Source organism: Sciurus vulgaris (genome assembly GCF_902686455.1).
Source record: "Sciurus vulgaris genome assembly, chromosome: 3".
Lineage (NCBI taxonomy): Eukaryota > Metazoa > Chordata > Mammalia > Rodentia > Sciuridae > Sciurus > Sciurus vulgaris.
This window is the reverse complement of record NC_136463.1, coordinates 46,622,867-46,641,825: the sequence shown is the minus strand read 5'-3', so window position 1 is coordinate 46,641,825 and position 18,959 is coordinate 46,622,867. Positions and strand designations below refer to the sequence as shown.

Below are 18,959 nucleotides of genomic sequence, written 5' to 3'. Positions count from 1 at the left end.
ACATGAGCCCATAGAGAAACTACCCAGGGATCACAATGCAGGACTTCCAATTAATAGCCTAGCTGAGGCCCCAGTGACTGCCTGCGTCTGAAGAAAGGAAAAGACAGATATTTATTCTAAAAATAGCAATATATCCTGTTTACATTCTAAAGGTTTTCCTGCAATCTGTACTTCCTTGGGCAAGTTGCTCAATAACTGGTAGGATGGTTTCATCATCTAAAGTATCACATGTTTGTTGTGAGGGTTAAATGAGATTACACACATCAAGTAATTTGTAAACAATAGAGTTTTATACAAATATAAAGTTGTGCACCTTCCAAGCTATCACTCCAACAAAGACATTTATTCAACTAAAACAAAACATCTTTAAAAACATTTTAACAATGTACAAACACACTCACAACATAATCTGCTGATTAAAAGACTCCAACAAAGTTTCCAGAACACACTACAGAATTTACAGATGCCTACGATAATTTGTAGATTGGTTTAGTTTACAGTTACATATATTGCCTTGAGAAATATTATTAATACAAATGTAAGATTTACAATATCCCCATTATAGCAAGAAAAAAATAGATTCATAAAATAAAATGTCTTTTAGGCATTTACTATGCCAAGTATTTAAATGATTATTCTTACTATGACATAAGAATAATATTTATTTAGTAATAAAAGATTTTATTAATCCAAAGACCACTGAAGAGTTTCCAGGAATTTCCAAAATAAAATCTGGCTATCCTTTCTATGAAATAAATAGAATAGCAGCAATCCCTGGGTATCCTTTAAATATAAACTATAAAGATTCCATTTATTAATGAGGCCTTCAGTAAGTATAAAAAGAAAATTTTAGAAACTAGTTAACACTACCAGCCTGAATTTGGTTTTCACTTGTGCATGTCTAAGGTAAGCAATTTCAACATGAAGTATATATTAAAAATTAACAATATTTTCTAACTTTTCTAACTCATACACAAGCTAAGTGCTTACTCTTAACCATGGAATCAACTTACTTCTGAAAATAACCTACAGAAATAGTATGTAAACAAATGTACCTCTGAGATAGACTAAGAATATCCTGTACTATGGATCAAATTGCAAACATCTCTAACATTATGTAAATGAACACATTAATTTGGGATATACTGATACATTACTATGCATACATATGTACACCATAAAATAAATTCTGACAATGTTTCTAGTGATACCATACTTCCCAGTCTCAACTAGTAGAAAAAGAAAATAAAAATTTTGTTTAGAAAAAGTTTTCATAGTAACTTTCTGAGTGAAAACAAACAAAAACAAAACAAACAAAAGAACCAATGATCCTCTTTGCAACCGGACTGAGCTATAAACAGTTCATAATCAAGAATCTCTTCGGCCATTCCCCAATATCACAGGATACATAAGCTTTCTCTTTATTCAAGAAGTCTGATCATCTCCAGTGTTCTGAAAAATAGAAAACACTTCTTAATACTCAGTAATTTCACTTCATATACCATGGACTTAAAGCACTAAACCTAGGAAAATACTGCACATTTGTAAACAGAACCTGCTACTCTATTACATTGTATTCACTAGCCCATCATGGATATGCTAGAATTACTCTTTTTTTTTCACAGTATGAGGGAATTGAACCCCGCAAATACCATCATCCACTCAGATGTCCATCTTGTCCCACAGTACAAAGTGTCACCAGGTACCATGTAAGACTCTAACCCTACTCATGTTATGCAAAGTTATAGATTCAATTTCACCTATATTCAAGATCCCCTAACCTTCAGACACACTGAAAATTCCAAGGGGAAAAAACTTAGAAAGCACACACATGAAAATTACCCTAAGATGGACTGCAGTAAATACCTTTACTTGGGGCCAAGCAAAAATCCTTCAGACTGAGAACCATGACCCTAAATAGAACATTCATTTTCTGTACCTTTTATCTTAAGAGCAACTGTAGAGTAGAATAGAAAAAACAATGAATTTCTAGTGTAGAGGGTTGGGTTCAAGACCTAGCTCTGTACTACCTGTTAGCTTTATATTCTTAAGTTAAATAACCTCAGGCTTTATTTATCTAAAGCATAATCCCTGAACTAGAAACTTGTAGAAATGATAATTATATAATGGGCTGGGGATATAGCTCAGTGGGGAGAGTGCTTGCCTCACATGTACCAGGCCCTGGGTTCAATCCCCAGCACCACGGGCGGGCAGGGGAAGAAAGAAGAACAAGAAATGCTAATTATAAGACCATCCACCTCCGTTAGGGTGGAGCCCAGCAATCTCCTGCCCTCTAGATGATTCTGATGCCTGTTGGAATTTGAAAACCACTGTCCTATATACAATACTTACCCAACCTGCTACACTAAACAAATGTGAGCTGTTCATTATAGAAAGACCTAGTCAATTTTCCCAAGAGATTTAATCAGTAACCGTTTACCTATATGACATACTACACTGAAAACGTGGGAACTGCAGTAAAATCTTTATGTTATCGGAAGAACATCCTCCTCCTCTCATATTTCAGTAACAATATACATTTTAAAAACCTCAGAAGCATTTCATAAAAATTAAACTCTACAAGAGTTAAAAAATAATTTCATTAGTCATTGGTCATATTCAGAAAACACTTACTTGTTTTAAAAACTGCTTTCCAAGATACGAGGTAGCCATGCTGGTTAAATTCTTCCGGCTGCCCACTTTGCACCTGATGTAACCATACAGGTTGGCACCCTGTAACACCACACCCATGATAACAACAGCCTGGGACCACAGGAAAAACAATGGTTACTTGCCTAAAATTGACCTTTCTCTAAGTCATAAATGAGACAAGGCAGACTTATGGTGAGACAGAAAAGGAAAAAGGAGGCAGGGTTTGTGACAAGGAGCACTAATAGAGATATCAGACTACCAGAAGACGTCTGATATTCATTCTGTATAAGCCACTGGGTTTTTCACCCACATTTGCTGAACAGGACTGCTATATATGCAGGCACCATGCCAGACCTGGGGAACACAGTGCAGGGGTACCTTCTTCTTTTCTCTCTCTCTGTCCTAAAAAAATATGTAAGAAAAAGTGAAACTCAGAAAAGACTAAAATGGTAATTCTTCCTTTAAGAATCAAAAACGAATAGTCAAGAGGTAGACAAGTTCAATAATCTGAGAGCAGGCAGAGATAGAATCTCCACTCTATGCTAAAATATATGACTGGCACCTAGGCAAGTTGACTAGGTGTCCCAAGGCAGCAATCAACAGGTGTTTGCCTTCAGAGCAGAGAGAGATGAGCAGGAAGAAGTATATTTCTGCAGCTACTTATTCCTGTGACCACAACAGGAATCCTACAGTGACTAAGATCACTGAGAATTGAGAATAAGAAATTCATACCCACTCTTTAAATATTAAGGGAGAAAAGTTAATTAGGATGTGAGGAAGCCTCAAAGTTAAGTATTCTAGAAGTTTTTCTCTAAAAAGCCAGATAATAAATATTTTAGTCTCTGTTGCCACTACTCAATTCTACTATTTTGGCCCCCCAAAACCACAGTAAACACATAAACAAATGGGCAAAGCTGTGTTCCAAAAAAAATTCACAAAAACAGTTGGGTTGGATATTGCCTGCAAGCCATAGTTTGCCAACCCCCTTCTACAATAAACAACCCATCAACCCTTTTACTATTAAAAGTATTATTCAGGAAATGTTCACATCTGTGAAAGGCAAAGAGGCTAAATGAAATCACTTTTTCCAATCCAGAGGTTTTTTTTTTTTTTTTTTCTTTTTCTTTTTCTTCCTTTTTTGAAACGGGGTCTCATTAAGTTGTCCAGTTGTCCAGGCTAGCCTCAAACTTACAATCTTGCTGCCTCTGCCACCCTCCAAGTAACTGGGATTATAGGCATGGCCCATTCTGTCTATCTTCAGGTTTCTTCTCTTTAACCCTTAACAAGCAGCATAGCTGTTTTAAGCAAGTGAGAGCATTTGCTTTTTGGTAGTACTGGGAATCAAACCCAGGGCCTTGCCTGTGTGTGCAAGGCAAGCACTTTTCTGCCCACCCTAAATCAGAGGACTTAAATGTTTAAGAAACTAGTTAAAATTCCTAGTAAAAAAGGTAGAGCTGGTACTGTCTGTTCTAACCTTGCATTTTATGGAAATAAATAAGTTAGTATCAAAAACCATTGCTACTTATCCAAATAAACATACAACTTTTTTAAAATTTAAATAAATCTACTTTAACTTCCCATGTTCCTCAATTGAAACACTCCCAGGTGTACACATACCAACATGCAAGGTGCACCTGAATTTAGGTTGAACATGGTCCTGCTGAGGCACCAATTTTTTATGCAGAGACAACAAATTTTAAAAAGTTATAAAATGTAGACACCTGGTTTAAGATGGTGTAATGAAGTCAGACATGAACATTTTCCTCCCCTTAAGATACAGACAGTATAGTTCAAAAAAAAGAAAGAAAAAGAAAAAGAAAAAGGCACATAAGTCAGTACCAGTCCCAACAAACACTAAAAAGAACTGGTGATCAAAAAAAGAGGAAGTTTGATACAACTTTGCACAGAAACTCTAAGGGAAATTACACTAATAATTACCACCCCCAACAACACAGACAGAAGCAGAAGGCCAGAGGACTTAAATGTCCTGAGAAACAATGCAAAAATAGCCATGAGTGCAGACACTCCTGCCAAACAAGGAGGAAATACCTGGTATTTCCTTGAATGAAGCGGAAGAGAAAGCACAGGAGGACCAACAATCACTGACCATCTTAAGAATAACAAGAAAGAAGGAAAAGTCTGACAAAGAGCCTGGGCAAAAGCCCCTCTATCCTATGCTATGGTCTAACCATAGGACCAAACCATTTTTCACATCATCATTTCCTGTTGCTTTAGAGAAGTAGAAGCACTGCTACAGCAAGACTGGGCTGATTCTCCTGGATGATAGCTAACTGCAGAATCTCACAAATGATCTAAAGCGGGAATGCAAAACCAAAGTAGGGTCCACAAGAGCTCCATTCCATAAGAGAAGGCAAAACCCAAGCAAGACAGCCAGAGGCTGTGTGGGCAATCCTCCTCAGGACTATATCTTCAGGCCACCAACAGCATTCAAACTCTAGCTCAAAGCAGCAGCAACAGTTTCAGACAACACGGGATAGAGGTTGAGGGAAACTGACTCACACTAAAGCAGCAGAAAGGGAAGATCTGGACAGAGCTGCCACTATGAGCATCAGCAAAATGGATATGGGGAAAGGAAAGGCATCTCTACAAAACTACAGCAAAAAAAGACAATTAAAATAAGAACACACTATGCAAAAGACCAATGAAAAATCTATTCTGAAAGTATAGGTCATCAAAATAAGAGCATTCCTGGGATACTTCATCCTATAGAAGAACCTACACATAAGAATTCAAATAATATGAAGCTAAAACAATAGGAGATGGAAAAGGAGTGGGCAAAACTAAGGAAATACAGAAACTCCTTTCAACCCCTAATCTAATGTAGCTGCTGTTATGTCCGATGCACTCCACTCAATTCCTGGTATCACTGTCTAACATCCCCTACTATGTTTTTTATTGCCTGTTTACCCTCCACTGAAATATATCTATCAGAGCATCATTTTGCTTATCTGGCCCCAAGCAGAATCCAATGCCCAAAACAGTTCTGATGTATGGTGAAATCTTAAAAATGTTTGCTGCTTGAATAAACAGAAGAGAAAAAGATGAATGATTAAAACAATCAAAGGACAGATATAAAATGATCCAGGATAGAAACAAGTGGCATCTCAAAATTAGATAAGTGAAAAAAACTGAATATAAATGAATTTAAAAATTTAACCAAAGTCAATTTTCCTGATTCAAAGCAAAACTACAGTCTGAAAATTAGAAGGAAACACGGGTTACAGAAAACTTAATATAGAATGAGAGAGACATAACCTGGTTATGATATTTAAATAAAAACTTCAAAAAAAAAAAATTCTTCAGGGAGAAAAATGATTCACTTACTCACACAGAGAGTAGGTAAGCCTGGTGTTAAAGTGTGGATCTGGAATGCCCCCCAAAAGCTATTATAGGCTTGGTCCCCAATGAAACAAGGTTAGGAGGTGATTTGGGGGAGTGATTGGATCATGATGGCTCTGACATCACCAGTGGATTGACCTACTGACAGATTCATAGCTGACTGGATTACTGGGAGGTGGTAAAAAAGAGTGGGAGCTGGGACCTAACTGAAGGGAGCGGGTCCCTGGAGATGTGCCCATGTGAACTATATCTGATCTATCTGTCCATCTATTTGTCTGTCTGTCTCTCACTTGCTCTCTCCATGAACTAAATGGAGAACAAAAATAAATCTTTCTTCCTTTAAGTTGTTCTCAGATATTTTATTATAGCAACAGAAAGCTAATAACATACTGACCTCCAATTTCTATAAAACATTCATGAAGATACGGAAAAACCCAGCTAAGTCATCTTCAAGAATATTCCAATAAGCTCACATTCTTAAATCAAAGGAAAAATATTCTTTTCAAAAATATCACCCAACAATGCACCACAGCTAACCAAGCAGTAAAAGGAGAAGCTAAAATTAAATAACTAGAGGTAGGCACTGAATCAATGTATTTAAAAAAAAAAGATCAGACTGAACAATCAATAAGAAATATTATTTCTAAAGAGCAACTGTTCTAAACCTTGATAACACAAAAATGGCACAAACAATAAAGGAAGAAACACAGAAAAGAACAGTAAAAGTGTTTATTTTGGTCCCTTTCTGAACGGTTTATTAGTCAATAAACAGATTTTTATATACTACTTCATGTTATAAAACTAACCACTTGAAGAACTAAAGTGTAACTGTAATGAACAAAAATTCAGAAATAAAATCATGAGTATTAATTTTCTTATCTTTCATATCAGGAAATTTGAAAATATTCAAAATCCACAAATATTGAATAAATTTCCTAATTCGTGTAAGAGTTATAACTATATTAAGTAGTAAAGATGACTCCTAGAATAACAGAAGATAAACAATAAAGAATCCAAAGCTTCTGAAGGAAAGTATGAACGTATGTACACAAAGAAAAAAGAACTTACATGGCAAAACGAGAGAAAATACTAAAAGTTGTAGGAAAACTATAATTCAGGCCAAAATGTATCTGACATCAATAAATGTTAAGTGAAACAAACTCAACTGTTACAAGAACAAGACTCACAATCTGAGTTAAGTGTCAGATTATATCTTCCAAAGACGGTAGCAACAATATTTCTTGTTCTACAACTCTAGAACTTTCTTAGCCTCCCATTAAGAGGTAGACCCTAATTTACATTCCCTTGAATATGAGTGGGTGACAAAGATGATGCTGTGATATCTTAAAATAGGCTGAAAAGAGCAATTCAGCTGAACCACACCAAGTGGAATCCTGACCCCCACCATAAGCAATCCAACTGCCTTGAGGCCACCATTCTGTGAAGAAACCCAAACTATGTCACATGGAGGGACGTGCGGAGAGACACAAACCCTCACGAAGAGGCTTCTTATATACTCCAGCTACTCCACCACTGTATAACTGCAACTGAGACCCCAAGCTTATCTCCAAGAGTCCTTCCTGAGGTCCTCACCCATAAAACTATGAGATAAAATGACTGTTGTTCTACATCACAAAGTTTTTGGGTGATCTATTATGCAGCAACAGGTAACCAGAAGAGGCTGCCAATCAACATTTTCAGAAGAAGAAAAAAAAAAAAAAAAAAAACTCTATTATAGGCACTAATATCCTAGAAAATCTGTGAAATGGGATCACAGGACCTGCTCTCCAATTCTTAAGAAAAAAGCAGTCAGGAAATAGAACCTCGGGAATACAAGATGAAGCTGCTTATTCAAGATAAGTCTCTAAGGTTCAGGGCATAGTAGATGATCCAAAAGTTCTACAGACACTTACCAACCACTTTACTCTGAAGGAGAAGAGAGCACTAAAGGCAAATATCACCCACAGCACTGGACAGGCAATCAGTCCTAACCAAAAGATTCTTGATTCAGCCTCTGAAACAGTTTTATTCTCCTGAGGAGATGCCTACAAAAAATAAATTCAATCACTGATCTCAGATTTATCTCTAACATTTTTTTTTTTTTTTTTTTTTTTTTAAAAACCCTCTTAACTCAAAGATTAATATAATCAGTCCAAGTCCCAAGTTAGAATCAAGAAACCAGTTAATGGCTCTACCACTACTTTTATTTTAGGAAATGATTCTAGTATGCTTTCTTCTATCTCATGAATTTTGCATATTCAGGCAAAATGGAAAGTTTATCATGACTCAAAATATTAAAGAACTATATCTCTTGTAGATTTCTACTCAATTCTTTTTGCACTTGTACTATTTATTCCTAAGGAAGATTTGAATGATACATTTTTAGACAAAGATCAAGGAAATCAAGTTTAGTCATCCTAGAGATTTAAGAAGTGAAGGTCCAAAGAAAAAAATGGAAACAAGGAATTATGAATAAAGACCAAACTATCTCAGCAAAAGTCAGGAATTTAGAGGGCAGTATTTTTTCTTTCAAGGTGGATTTTATAATATTAAGGAATATGGTCTCACTGAGAACAATGCCACTCTAATAAGTATCACTTGTCAAGGCCCTTCCAAGTAGAAGGTAAACAATTTAATTAGTACATCTCCAAGAATTTTGTCCTCTGCCTCCCAAACTTATTTCCACAGGGCAAAAGAATGTTCACTGCAAAGTAATAAATTAATCCAAAACAGACAAGGTCCCCCAGGGCTCCTGAGGGCACAGCTTAAAAAACAGACACATCAACTGAGATTTTTCATCCACCTACAATCCTTTTTTCTGCCCACAAGTGTCTTTGCCCATGGGAACAGCTATCTGCTATACATAAAAGGATAAAGGTAGCCATCAGGGCAACCAATCTGGGGGCCATCAGAAAGAAATCTTTTATCAGCAACCCTTGATAGGCAGTTTGGCATGCTTATGAAATCTGACCAAAGTCCTCTCAGGGGATTCTGTCCTATACACACCTTATTTCCAGTTTGAGCTAGACAGAAAAATGTGTATGTTTTAGAAATTAATCTGGTTTAGCACTGACATGGCAAGTGATGTGTGGTAGTACTTTTAATCTTGAATATTTAATCCTTATATATTCAAATCTACACAGAATTTATCAGATGACAATAACAATATTAACAATAATTACAACAACAAAAGGTAATTTACCTTCCTGGACTCAAACACCCAATGACTCTTTCCATCCTCATCAATATGATTCCACCATCGAAGGCCAACCATCAGTCTACCTGTGACATTCTAGGAAAGATTAATATAAACACACACAGTTTGAAATCATTTATAGCATTATAAAATCATAGCTTAATGTAACATTTTACAAACACATCTTCATTAACCTCCAAACAAGCTTCCATATATATTCATATTACCTCCATAACAGCCAGTTCACAAAGCTACATATAATAGCTACATATCAGACCTGGTTAAAAATAAAAAAATAAAATGGCAATGAAAATAGCATAACCAACAGGAGTAAAGATTACAGGGTAAGCAGAAATCTGTCCATAAATAATACCTTCTCATTTCCCTCAAAAACATTTGTCTTTTCTCCATCTCTTAATGTTTTTCCTGCTCTTTGGCTAACATAACCTACCTTTTTCCATATCCTAACTATAGCTATATATATTTTAAAACTAAACATCCCTAAAAATGGTTATAAGCACTGGCCTTCATTCAGTCCCTCAAATGTACCAAGTTCTCTTCCTGCTTATTAAAGAAACAGTTCCTTTGATAGTTATCCTAATGCTTATTTATTCAACATATATTAACTGAGCACCTAGAAAGTGCTATAACAAAACAGTGACCAACAGGCACCTCCCCTGTTCTCATGGAGCTTCAAGTACTGTGGAAAAGGTCAACCAACATATAAATGTACCAATACCAACTGTGATAAGAACTGTGAGTGAATTTGGAATATTTTGAGTATAACAGGGAAATTTAATTTAATCTGGGTACCAGACAATAATTTCCAAAGAAATCAACAATTGGAACAAAACTTAAAGAATTTAAGCAGTAATGTTTCATGAAGGGGATGTTTAATTGGTGGTGTCTGCCAATAAGATTCAGGGTTTCTATGAACTTGGATGGAAAAAAATAAACTTCTTCATTTTCATCAACCTCTGCCTGAACATTATGAGTATAGACAAAAAACCATGAATGCAGGTAGAATTAACAAAACCCATACCTTTGTTACAATAAAAAACAAATATTTTTCATTTTGTACCACACTTGTTGCAGACATCTCAAAGTATTGTTTATACTAATCACTGCCTTCAAAGTGACAAGACCTGCCACTAGATCTTACAATTTCTGCAGATGCTCAAGTCCCTTAGCATAGTATTTATACATAACATATTCACATATTCACATATACTTTAAATTAGCTAATATAAGGTAAATGCTGTGTAAATAGCTGTTATGCTGTACTCTTTATGGAATAATGACAAGAAAAAAGTCTGTATTCAGTACAGATGCAATTACTTTTTTCTGAATACTTTTGATCCACAGTTAGTTGAATACATGTACATCCCATGGATACAGAGGGCTAACTATATTTCAAGGTAAATGACTTCTTTTGTAGCTTCATGAGATCATGAAAGGGGTCTATGGCACAAAAAAAATCAGGAATTCCTATATTAAAGTACTGTGAGAACAAAATAAGCATTCCAGAGAGAGTAATAGCGACAGAAGCCCTAAGAGGAAAAGTAAAATTATGAATTAAAACTTGATGACTAACTGGATAGCTATGCAGTTGGAAGCTACCCCATATTCTTTCATGTTGCATTTTCTCATTCTTTACTTTCTCTTCTTATTGTTGCAAATTTCTCTCAGGTTTTTGTTTTTGTTTTTGAAACTTCTGGACCCAAAAAGTCGATTATTTACATTCTTCCTTCTCTAATAATATAAGCCTTTAATCTACTGGCTTTCCTCTAAATTCAGTTTTCAATACACTTTAAGAATCTGATTATAGATGATCATAAGGTGTAAATAATCTGTAAATATGGACATAGTTCCATATTTAAACCAAGATATACAGCAAGTTGACTTTTTAAAAGAAACTTCAGTTTCAGTAACCTTTTCCCCCTCCCCAGCTTTGTTTCATTGGACCAGAAAATGCAGATGCTTCAGACAATTTATCTGGAACTTCTTCATAGTGATATTTAACCAACTTTTGGAAATGTTCCACCAGCACTAACAAAAAGTTATTATCTCTGAATACACAAAATTCCAAAAATTGCAATTAAATTTGACTTTGTTAATTATCATTCAGATCCTTTAGGCCTGATCTAAATTATCGTTCAGATCCTTTTTATTCACTTCATTCTGTCAAAGACTGGATTGTTAATATTCCTATCACAATGTTTCCTTCATTTCCACCTAGTATTTTAATGTTATAGTTTGATATAATTTTATTCTGTGAAAGATCTTCACTATGATTCATAAAATGATCTTTTCTGTTCGTGTTTTCTTTTTTAAAAAATCTTCTTAATTTCTTCTTTTTAGTTATACATAACAGTAGAGTATATTTTGACATATTTATACAAACATGGAGTACATAATATTCTAATTAGGACCCCAGTTTTGTAGTTGTACATGATGAGGAGATTCACTGTGTTGCATTTATACATGTACACAGGAAAGTTAAGTCAGATTCATTCCACTGTCTTTCCTATTCCTGTCCCCCTTCCCTTTCCTTCATTCCCCCTTTGTCTAATCTACTGAACTTATATTCTTCCCCTTCCCCCTTGCTGTGTGTTAGCATCTACATATCAGAGAACATTCAACCTTTGGTTTTTTGGGATTAGCTTACTTCACTTAGCATAATAGTCTCCAGATCCATTCATTTTTTGGCAAATGTCATAAACTCATTCTTTTTTATGGCTGAGTAATATTCTATTGTGTATGTATACATTTTCTTTATCCATTCATTTATTGAAGGGCACCTAGGTTGGTTCCATATCATACCTACGGTGATTTATTGCTTTCTTAACCCCATATCTATTTCATTTATATGATGCCAACATTTCTTTTTATATGAATTGGTTCAAAGTTGTTTTTGCCATCTTTTTTTCCTCTAATGTCACTATTTTAGTTCTCTAATGTCACTATTTTAGTTAGATCTTTTCGTTAGATTTTAATTTTTGACCCAATCTTAGAATTCTTATCTTTACAAAAGCAATTTAATCATATTACATGTACTATTATAAATCATCTTGTACATGGGCTTTGTGACATTTATACTTCCTTAACACCTACTTTGCTCTTTTTTCTTATATGAACTGTTTTAGTTTTTCTTATCTTCTCTAGCATTACAGCTTGTTTTAAATTTTATTAATAGTTGGCATTAAATTTTTAAAACCTTTCTTATACTCTCTGTCAGAATAATAAGACAAAAATTCCTTATAAGCTATAACATTTAACAATATTTTTGAAACTATTATCCCTTTTTTACCTGTCCTGGGTTTTCATCAATACCATATATGGGTTTGGATAAAGACTGCTTTTTTAAAATTATCCTCTCTCTTCTGACAACACACTGAGACTTATAGTAATTATTTCAGATTAGGAATGGTTGATAGGTAAAAATATATTTAAAAAATTCTGAAATCTGAAACACTTCTGGTCCTAAGCATTTTGGATAAGGAATACTAACCTATGTAACAGCCTGGAAACTATAAAAGAACTGACCTAATGCCATGTTCCGTATGGCTGAACAGAAATGGTATGAACAATAAAATGGTATGAACAGAATGGTATGAACAATAAAAGAAACATTCATCAAAGCAAATCTGTGACCTGGATACAATAAACATAAACATAAAGCAACGAAAAATTCAAAAAGGGAAAAAATGTCAAAGAGGAATGCATAAAAGAAAAGCACCTAAAGAAAACAGACCTTTGAAATCTTCCTTCTCAGTATTATGTGGCCTATGGAACTGGCCACTATTGAGTCAAACACTTCTAATATCTGTTAAGAAATTTAAAAATCTAAAAACTGACAAGAGTTGGTGGATACAGACAGATTTGTAGCATCTTACTGGTTTCTGAATCGGTATACACATCTCTGAAATTTCAAAATTAACCTTTTTCACCTCCATAATTAACCTAATTCCCCCCTCCATAATTTTACTATGAAAATTTTCATACACAGAAGTTAAATTTTATAGTGAAAATCCAAGTATCTACCACTTCATCTTACTTAATATTTTAATTTATTACATAATCATCTGTCAGTGTTATCCACCATCCATCCATCTCCCTACTCATCATTGCCTTTGATTTGAGACTACTTCCTATACTCCCTTCTGTCCCCTACAGCAGGGTTTCTCAACTTTGGCATGACTGACATGGTGAACAGATAACTATTTGTTGTTGCACAAGCTGGGGGACTGTCCCATGCATCTTAAGACATTCAGCAGCATACATGGCCTGCATTCACTATATGCAAATATTACACTCCCCTTCCCCAGCTGCAACAAACCAAAATGTTTCAGACATTGACAAATATCCCATGGTGAGCCAAACTAGCCTGTGGTTGGAAAATAACTGCGCTAGGGTACCCACAGGAACCTCTGCAAAAAGCAGGCACTTTTTTTAAGTATTTGTATACCAACTATACTGAAGTTTTATAGAGAAATTATACATAGTACATCTGCAAATTACCCTGAACCAAAATCAGTGGTATGAATTAGAAACAATATGTAGGGTCAATGGTTGCTAGTAATCATTTGTTTACTTAACTCCACAGCTGATGAAGGCTGTCACATAGCAGACAACTCAGTAGTATAATCACCTACCTGTGATCAGATATATCCAGCACTATAACAGAAAAGGTCTGAAGTAATAAAAAGATAACATCATTCCAAAATGCCTAATCTCATATTGTTTACTGCTTATGCAGTATTCAAACTCATATTAAGTATGATTTTAAAATAAAAACAAACTTACCTTTACTGCCCAAAAGTCACATGACAACAACAAGATAATTGTCACCATACAGGCAATAAAGCTGCTACTGAGCAATTCACAGAGAAGATAGACTATAATGGCACTGACTCGGAAGAACAAATGGAAAAATGATGCCACTGGATGTCTGAAAACCAAAACGTAAGAAAGACAATTACAATTTACAGTAAGAACTTACAGATTTAGGTGACAAATGGTTAAGCCATGGCAAAGTCATAAAGAGTTCTGTCAAAATAAGAGATAACTTGAAAAAGCAGCAAACCACATACCTCTCTTTAGTTCCACTATTTGACTAGGCCCAATGTCACAAAAAAATGTACTATATAAACATGACTAATACTTAAATGAACATGAATTTTTATAGAACACATAAAAAGAAGCTTTACCTAGCCTAGATTATCGAATCATGCCAAAAGAATTCCTCCAAAATCACTTCAGGAATTAAGTAGCTGTCAGGTATAGTGTTTTCATTTTTTACCAGTTCTTATTGGGATATGATTCATATACAACTCACCTATTTAAAGTATACAATTTTTAATGGATATTAGTATATTCACAGAGGTGTGTAACCATCACCACAATCAGTTTTATAATTTTTCATTACTACAAAAAAACAATCTCTGGCAATCATTCATTTACTGCTAACCATCTCAGTCCTAAACAATAAACTACTTTTTGTCTCTACAGATTTCCATATTCTAGGCATGTCATATAAATAAAAGCATACAACATTTGGTCTTTTTGACTGGTATCTTTCACTTAGCATAATGTTTTCAAGACTGGGTAGAACTGCTTGGTGCAGTGGTGCATGCCTGTAATCCCAGTGGCTCAGAGGGGCTGAGGCAAGAGGATCATGAGTTCAAAGCCAGCCTCAGCAACTGAGGGGCTAAGCGATTCAATGAGACCCTGTCTCTAAATAAAATACAAAATAGGGCTGTGGATGTGTGGTTGAGTGCCCAAGTTCAATCCCTGGTACCCCTCCAAAAAAGAATATAAATATGTGTGTTTCTTATATAATTCTGAAATTTGCATAAAAATCAAAGTGTAATTTGTGTAGAAATGATGTTTTTAAATGGTGCATTCTTCAAAAAACAGTACAGAATTTAAAACTGATGAATGTTCACTAGGGAATGAGAATGATCAAATTATATTTATAAATATATATATTCACACAGTGGATTCTAATATGTACATATATACATATCACAATGCACCAATTTAAAAAAACACTAGTATTCAAAAAATTGGACTTGCTAATTTGAAAACGCAGTATTAACATTCCATATGCCAATTATTCCCAAGATAATCTGAAGTTACCTTTGTCTCAGACTAAATCAAACTAGCAACATAAAATTCATAAACACATTGCAACCACTGCTTTGAATCCCATCAACTGGCATATGGACAACAGCACTGAACACCAACGCAACTCATCTAACTTATCCCCATACCGGATTTTTGATTTTCTTGGTCTATTAGTTGTCTCTTCTTCTGCATCAAACAATGAAACATCTTCAGTGTCATCATTGCTGTCCTAGGAGGAACATTAAATATCCATGAAGCAAAACAAAATTCAATATTTACATGCCTATTACATACAAGGCTGAACACTTGTCAAAATGGGAGATAAAATTACATGGGCATACCATCAGAAAATCATAACCTACGAAAGAGACACCTGCATGGTACTACCCTACCCAAATATCTGACAAATACCCCTGCATTCAAGAAATCAACTATCTCCATCTCAGCACCTGGTTGCAGGGCCCTCTGAGAAAACAATGGAGTACAAATGATGCTCCTACAAACTTACATTTACTCTTAGCTCTCTCACAAATATCACTGAAAGTTAAAGCTACAGGGAATAAACTCAATGTTTTGGGTTCCTTCACAAAAGCATCCGACTACATCCTTACTTCCATGACTCCTCCTCGCAATGCTATTATCTGATAATAGCTGGCTAAACCCAGTATTTGTGCTTGTAATCCCTTCTTTTCATGCTTGCTCAGAAGCTTTCGAACATTTTCCCCTCTATCTACACTTTCTTGTGTCTTCCAACATTTTTATTGGGTCTTTCTAAACAGAATAAAAACTTCTTTGAGTGCCACTCACTGCTCAAAAAAGATTTTAAAAACCCTGATCCCCACTTCTGTCTTCTACTTCCCACAACACTCCTTTCTTCACAGGTTTAGGATTCTAAGGACTGATTCAACCCATTTCTACTCCTGTTAAGCCTCAACCACAACCTTGCTCATTGTGCCTTCCTAGTGCCACTCACCAGCCTCCCTGCATTTATTCCTAGTCTCACTATTCCAGTCTCTTCTCCACATAATCCCCAAAGCAACCATCCACCAAGGAAATCATACCATGTCACTACCTACTAATCTTTTGACACTCTCCCATTAGACACTGCAGTAATACATTTACTATATGGTCTCTCCCACCTTTCTTTCATGTTTTCATTTTTTCTACTCAGAAAGCTCTTTCCCACCCCAACTTTCCATCTTGCAGTTATTAATTCTGCATTCTTGGCACCTCTACAGTAAGAGAAAACCATGGGTATAACAGATTTGGGGGTAAGTTTAAAAATCTGATTTTGAGCACATTAAGATACTAGTATAAAACTGTAATTTTTTTTTTTTTTTTGAAAGGGGTAACAATTAGTATTCTGAGCAATGGACTGACACATGCAGACTCACATTCTGGCTGCTGTATTAAGAATCTGGAGAGTAAAGATGGTAGGGGAAGAAACAAAAGCATAAAACTAGGAAACTGGTTAGGCGCCTACTCTAATAATGGAGGCAAGAACAAGTGGCTGGTCCAGGGTAAACACAGTGGAGATGGTGAAAAGTGGGCAGATTCCAAATACCTATCAAGGAAGAACTGAGAGGATTACCTGGTGGGTTCAACTTTGAAGTTAAGAAGAAAGATATCAAGGAAGATTACAAAGTTTTTGTCTGAATAGTTAAAAGGACAAAGATGGCAAATATAGACTCTGGACACTCCAATATTTAGAGTAAGAAATGTGAGAAATAATAAACAGTGGGGCTAAGGAGTACTAAAAAGAGTGGTAGGTAACCAAAGAGAAGGTAGTAATTTGGAGGCCCAGGAAGTGTTTCCAGGAGAATTCAATTTTGTCAAGTGCTTCTTACAAGTAAATAAAAACCAAAAAATGACTACTGTATTTTGAACCTCAGTAAGACCAGTTTCGGAACAGAAGGGGAAGCGATAGAAAAGCTGACTAGAACTAACAAAATGGATGACAGTGGAGAGGCTATATGGGGTTCAGTTTTTATTTTTGAAGACAGGAGAAATTTAAGCATGTTTACACACAAATGTGAACAAGCTTATCAAACTGGGGGCAAGGGAAGGGCGGTGCAATGCAAGACAAAGAATTGCTGGAACAATGCTTTTCAGTGGGCAGGAGGGGATGACCAAAAAATGAAGCACAGACAGTTCAATTATAAAAGAATACACGGGCAATTGTGGGCAAAGACGCAAATAGGTAAGCAGGTGGTATGAAAATTCCTTTCAAATGACTTCCATTTCTCAGTGAAACAAGAAGCAAGATTACCAGCTGAGAGAAGGGAAGAAATGTTGAAAGACTGAGAAAAGGTTTAGTACACAAGTTGCCAAAGAAGGGGGTTGTGGGCACAGAAATGTCGAGATGACACTCTGGCAGCATGAAAAAGTAACTTGAGGTTCAGGGTCACAAACTTATGAAGTAGAAACAGCTGACATGGTTTTGTCTGTTTCTTCAGCGTCATTCAGCCTGCGTGCACATTTACAGAGCTGAATTTAAATCATCACTGGATTTTCTCAAGTCACCCAACCCATACTAGTCTTTTCTGACCATAAATCCTAGTTGTCCAATCCTCAGATACTTGCTATTTCTCACCCTGACTTTGCCATTATGATCGGAAAGTAACTTAGGTTATGTTATTTACCATATCTTCCCTCCCCACCCTCTTTACGCCCCATTTTCTTGAACCACCCACCCGGAACTTGACAATACAAGGAAAGAAATCTATCGTTGGAACCCAGAACGAGTGTCTAAGTCATAGTAATTCCTCGGTAAATTGTGAAACGAAAGGAGAGGAGAGGAAAAAAAAACCAAAAAACAAAAAAAACACTTAAATGTAATCTAAGTAAAAGTGCACCATAAAGACTAATTTTTTTTGAAGGGGGGAGATTATTTAATTACACTTATTATTCTCCAGTCGAAATCCTCTGGACTGTAATTTAATCTTTTAAAGCCAGAAACGCGATAATCACCGTCAGTGTTAGTTTGGTAACAGCAACCTGATCGCCAAGGATCTGACAGTGTCGCCTATTCCTAAAACAACGCAGCGCACCCCTACAGGGCAGGCCACAGGGGAGCTGAAGAGATGCCCGGGGGACGCTCCCCTTTCACCTCCTCGCGTGCACAGCGGGTCGAGGAAAGACCACCCACACCCCACCACACAGAGCATTTCCACAGCCCAGCACCACAGCCGCCCAGCGCTGGGCTTCTCCTCTCCACACGCCCCAAGCTTCCCGTGCTCAGAGCCTCGTGGGTCACTCCTCCCCGAGGGCCTCGGAGCACCCAGAAAACCTCCCCCACAACTGCCCTCGGCCCTCCATTCCCGCCGCCCACCCAACTCTTCCTCTAGCCGGACAGCCGGAGGGGACGCGAACACAACCGCCCCTGTGTGCCCGGCTCACTCCACGAACCCTGCAAGAAAGGACCCCCAACCGCGGCCACCCTCTTTCGGCGCCTGCAGTCCCTCACCTGAGACAACATGGCGACCCTGCGCCAACCCCACTTCCGGGAACCACGTCAGCGCTGCAGCCGCCCGGTCCGGTCTGCAACTTACGCGGCTTCGTCCCTGCAGTCCAGGAGTGGCCAATGTTCCTCCCAAGCCCGGCTCCGCTTCCCGGATACACT

At 36.5% G+C, this 18,959-nt stretch overlaps 1 protein-coding gene across 3 annotated transcripts; it reads right to left on the bottom strand.

Moving 5' to 3' along the window:
* Positions 1 to 326: 326 nt before the first annotated feature.
* Positions 327 to 18,959, bottom strand: LOC306657566 (Golgi apparatus membrane protein TVP23 homolog B). 3 transcript variants are annotated; one of them, XM_079133706.1, is made up of 7 exons: positions 18,804 to 18,958; positions 15,484 to 15,566; positions 14,015 to 14,159; positions 9,215 to 9,304; positions 7,926 to 8,057; positions 2,635 to 2,763; positions 327 to 1,452 (listed from the first exon to the last, which is right to left on the bottom strand). In XM_079133706.1, exons 1-7 carry the CDS (start codon positions 18,813 to 18,815, stop codon positions 1,426 to 1,428), a joined length of 618 nt encoding a protein of 205 aa, XP_078989832.1. In that variant the 5' UTR covers positions 18,816 to 18,958; the 3' UTR covers positions 327 to 1,425. The 3 variants fall into 3 exon arrangements, with proteins under 3 accessions (XP_078989832.1, XP_078989834.1, XP_078989833.1); XM_079133708.1 differs by lacking the exon at positions 18,804 to 18,958 and adding an exon at positions 18,669 to 18,803; XM_079133707.1 differs by lacking the exon at positions 2,635 to 2,763 and having other exon boundaries at positions 18,804 to 18,959.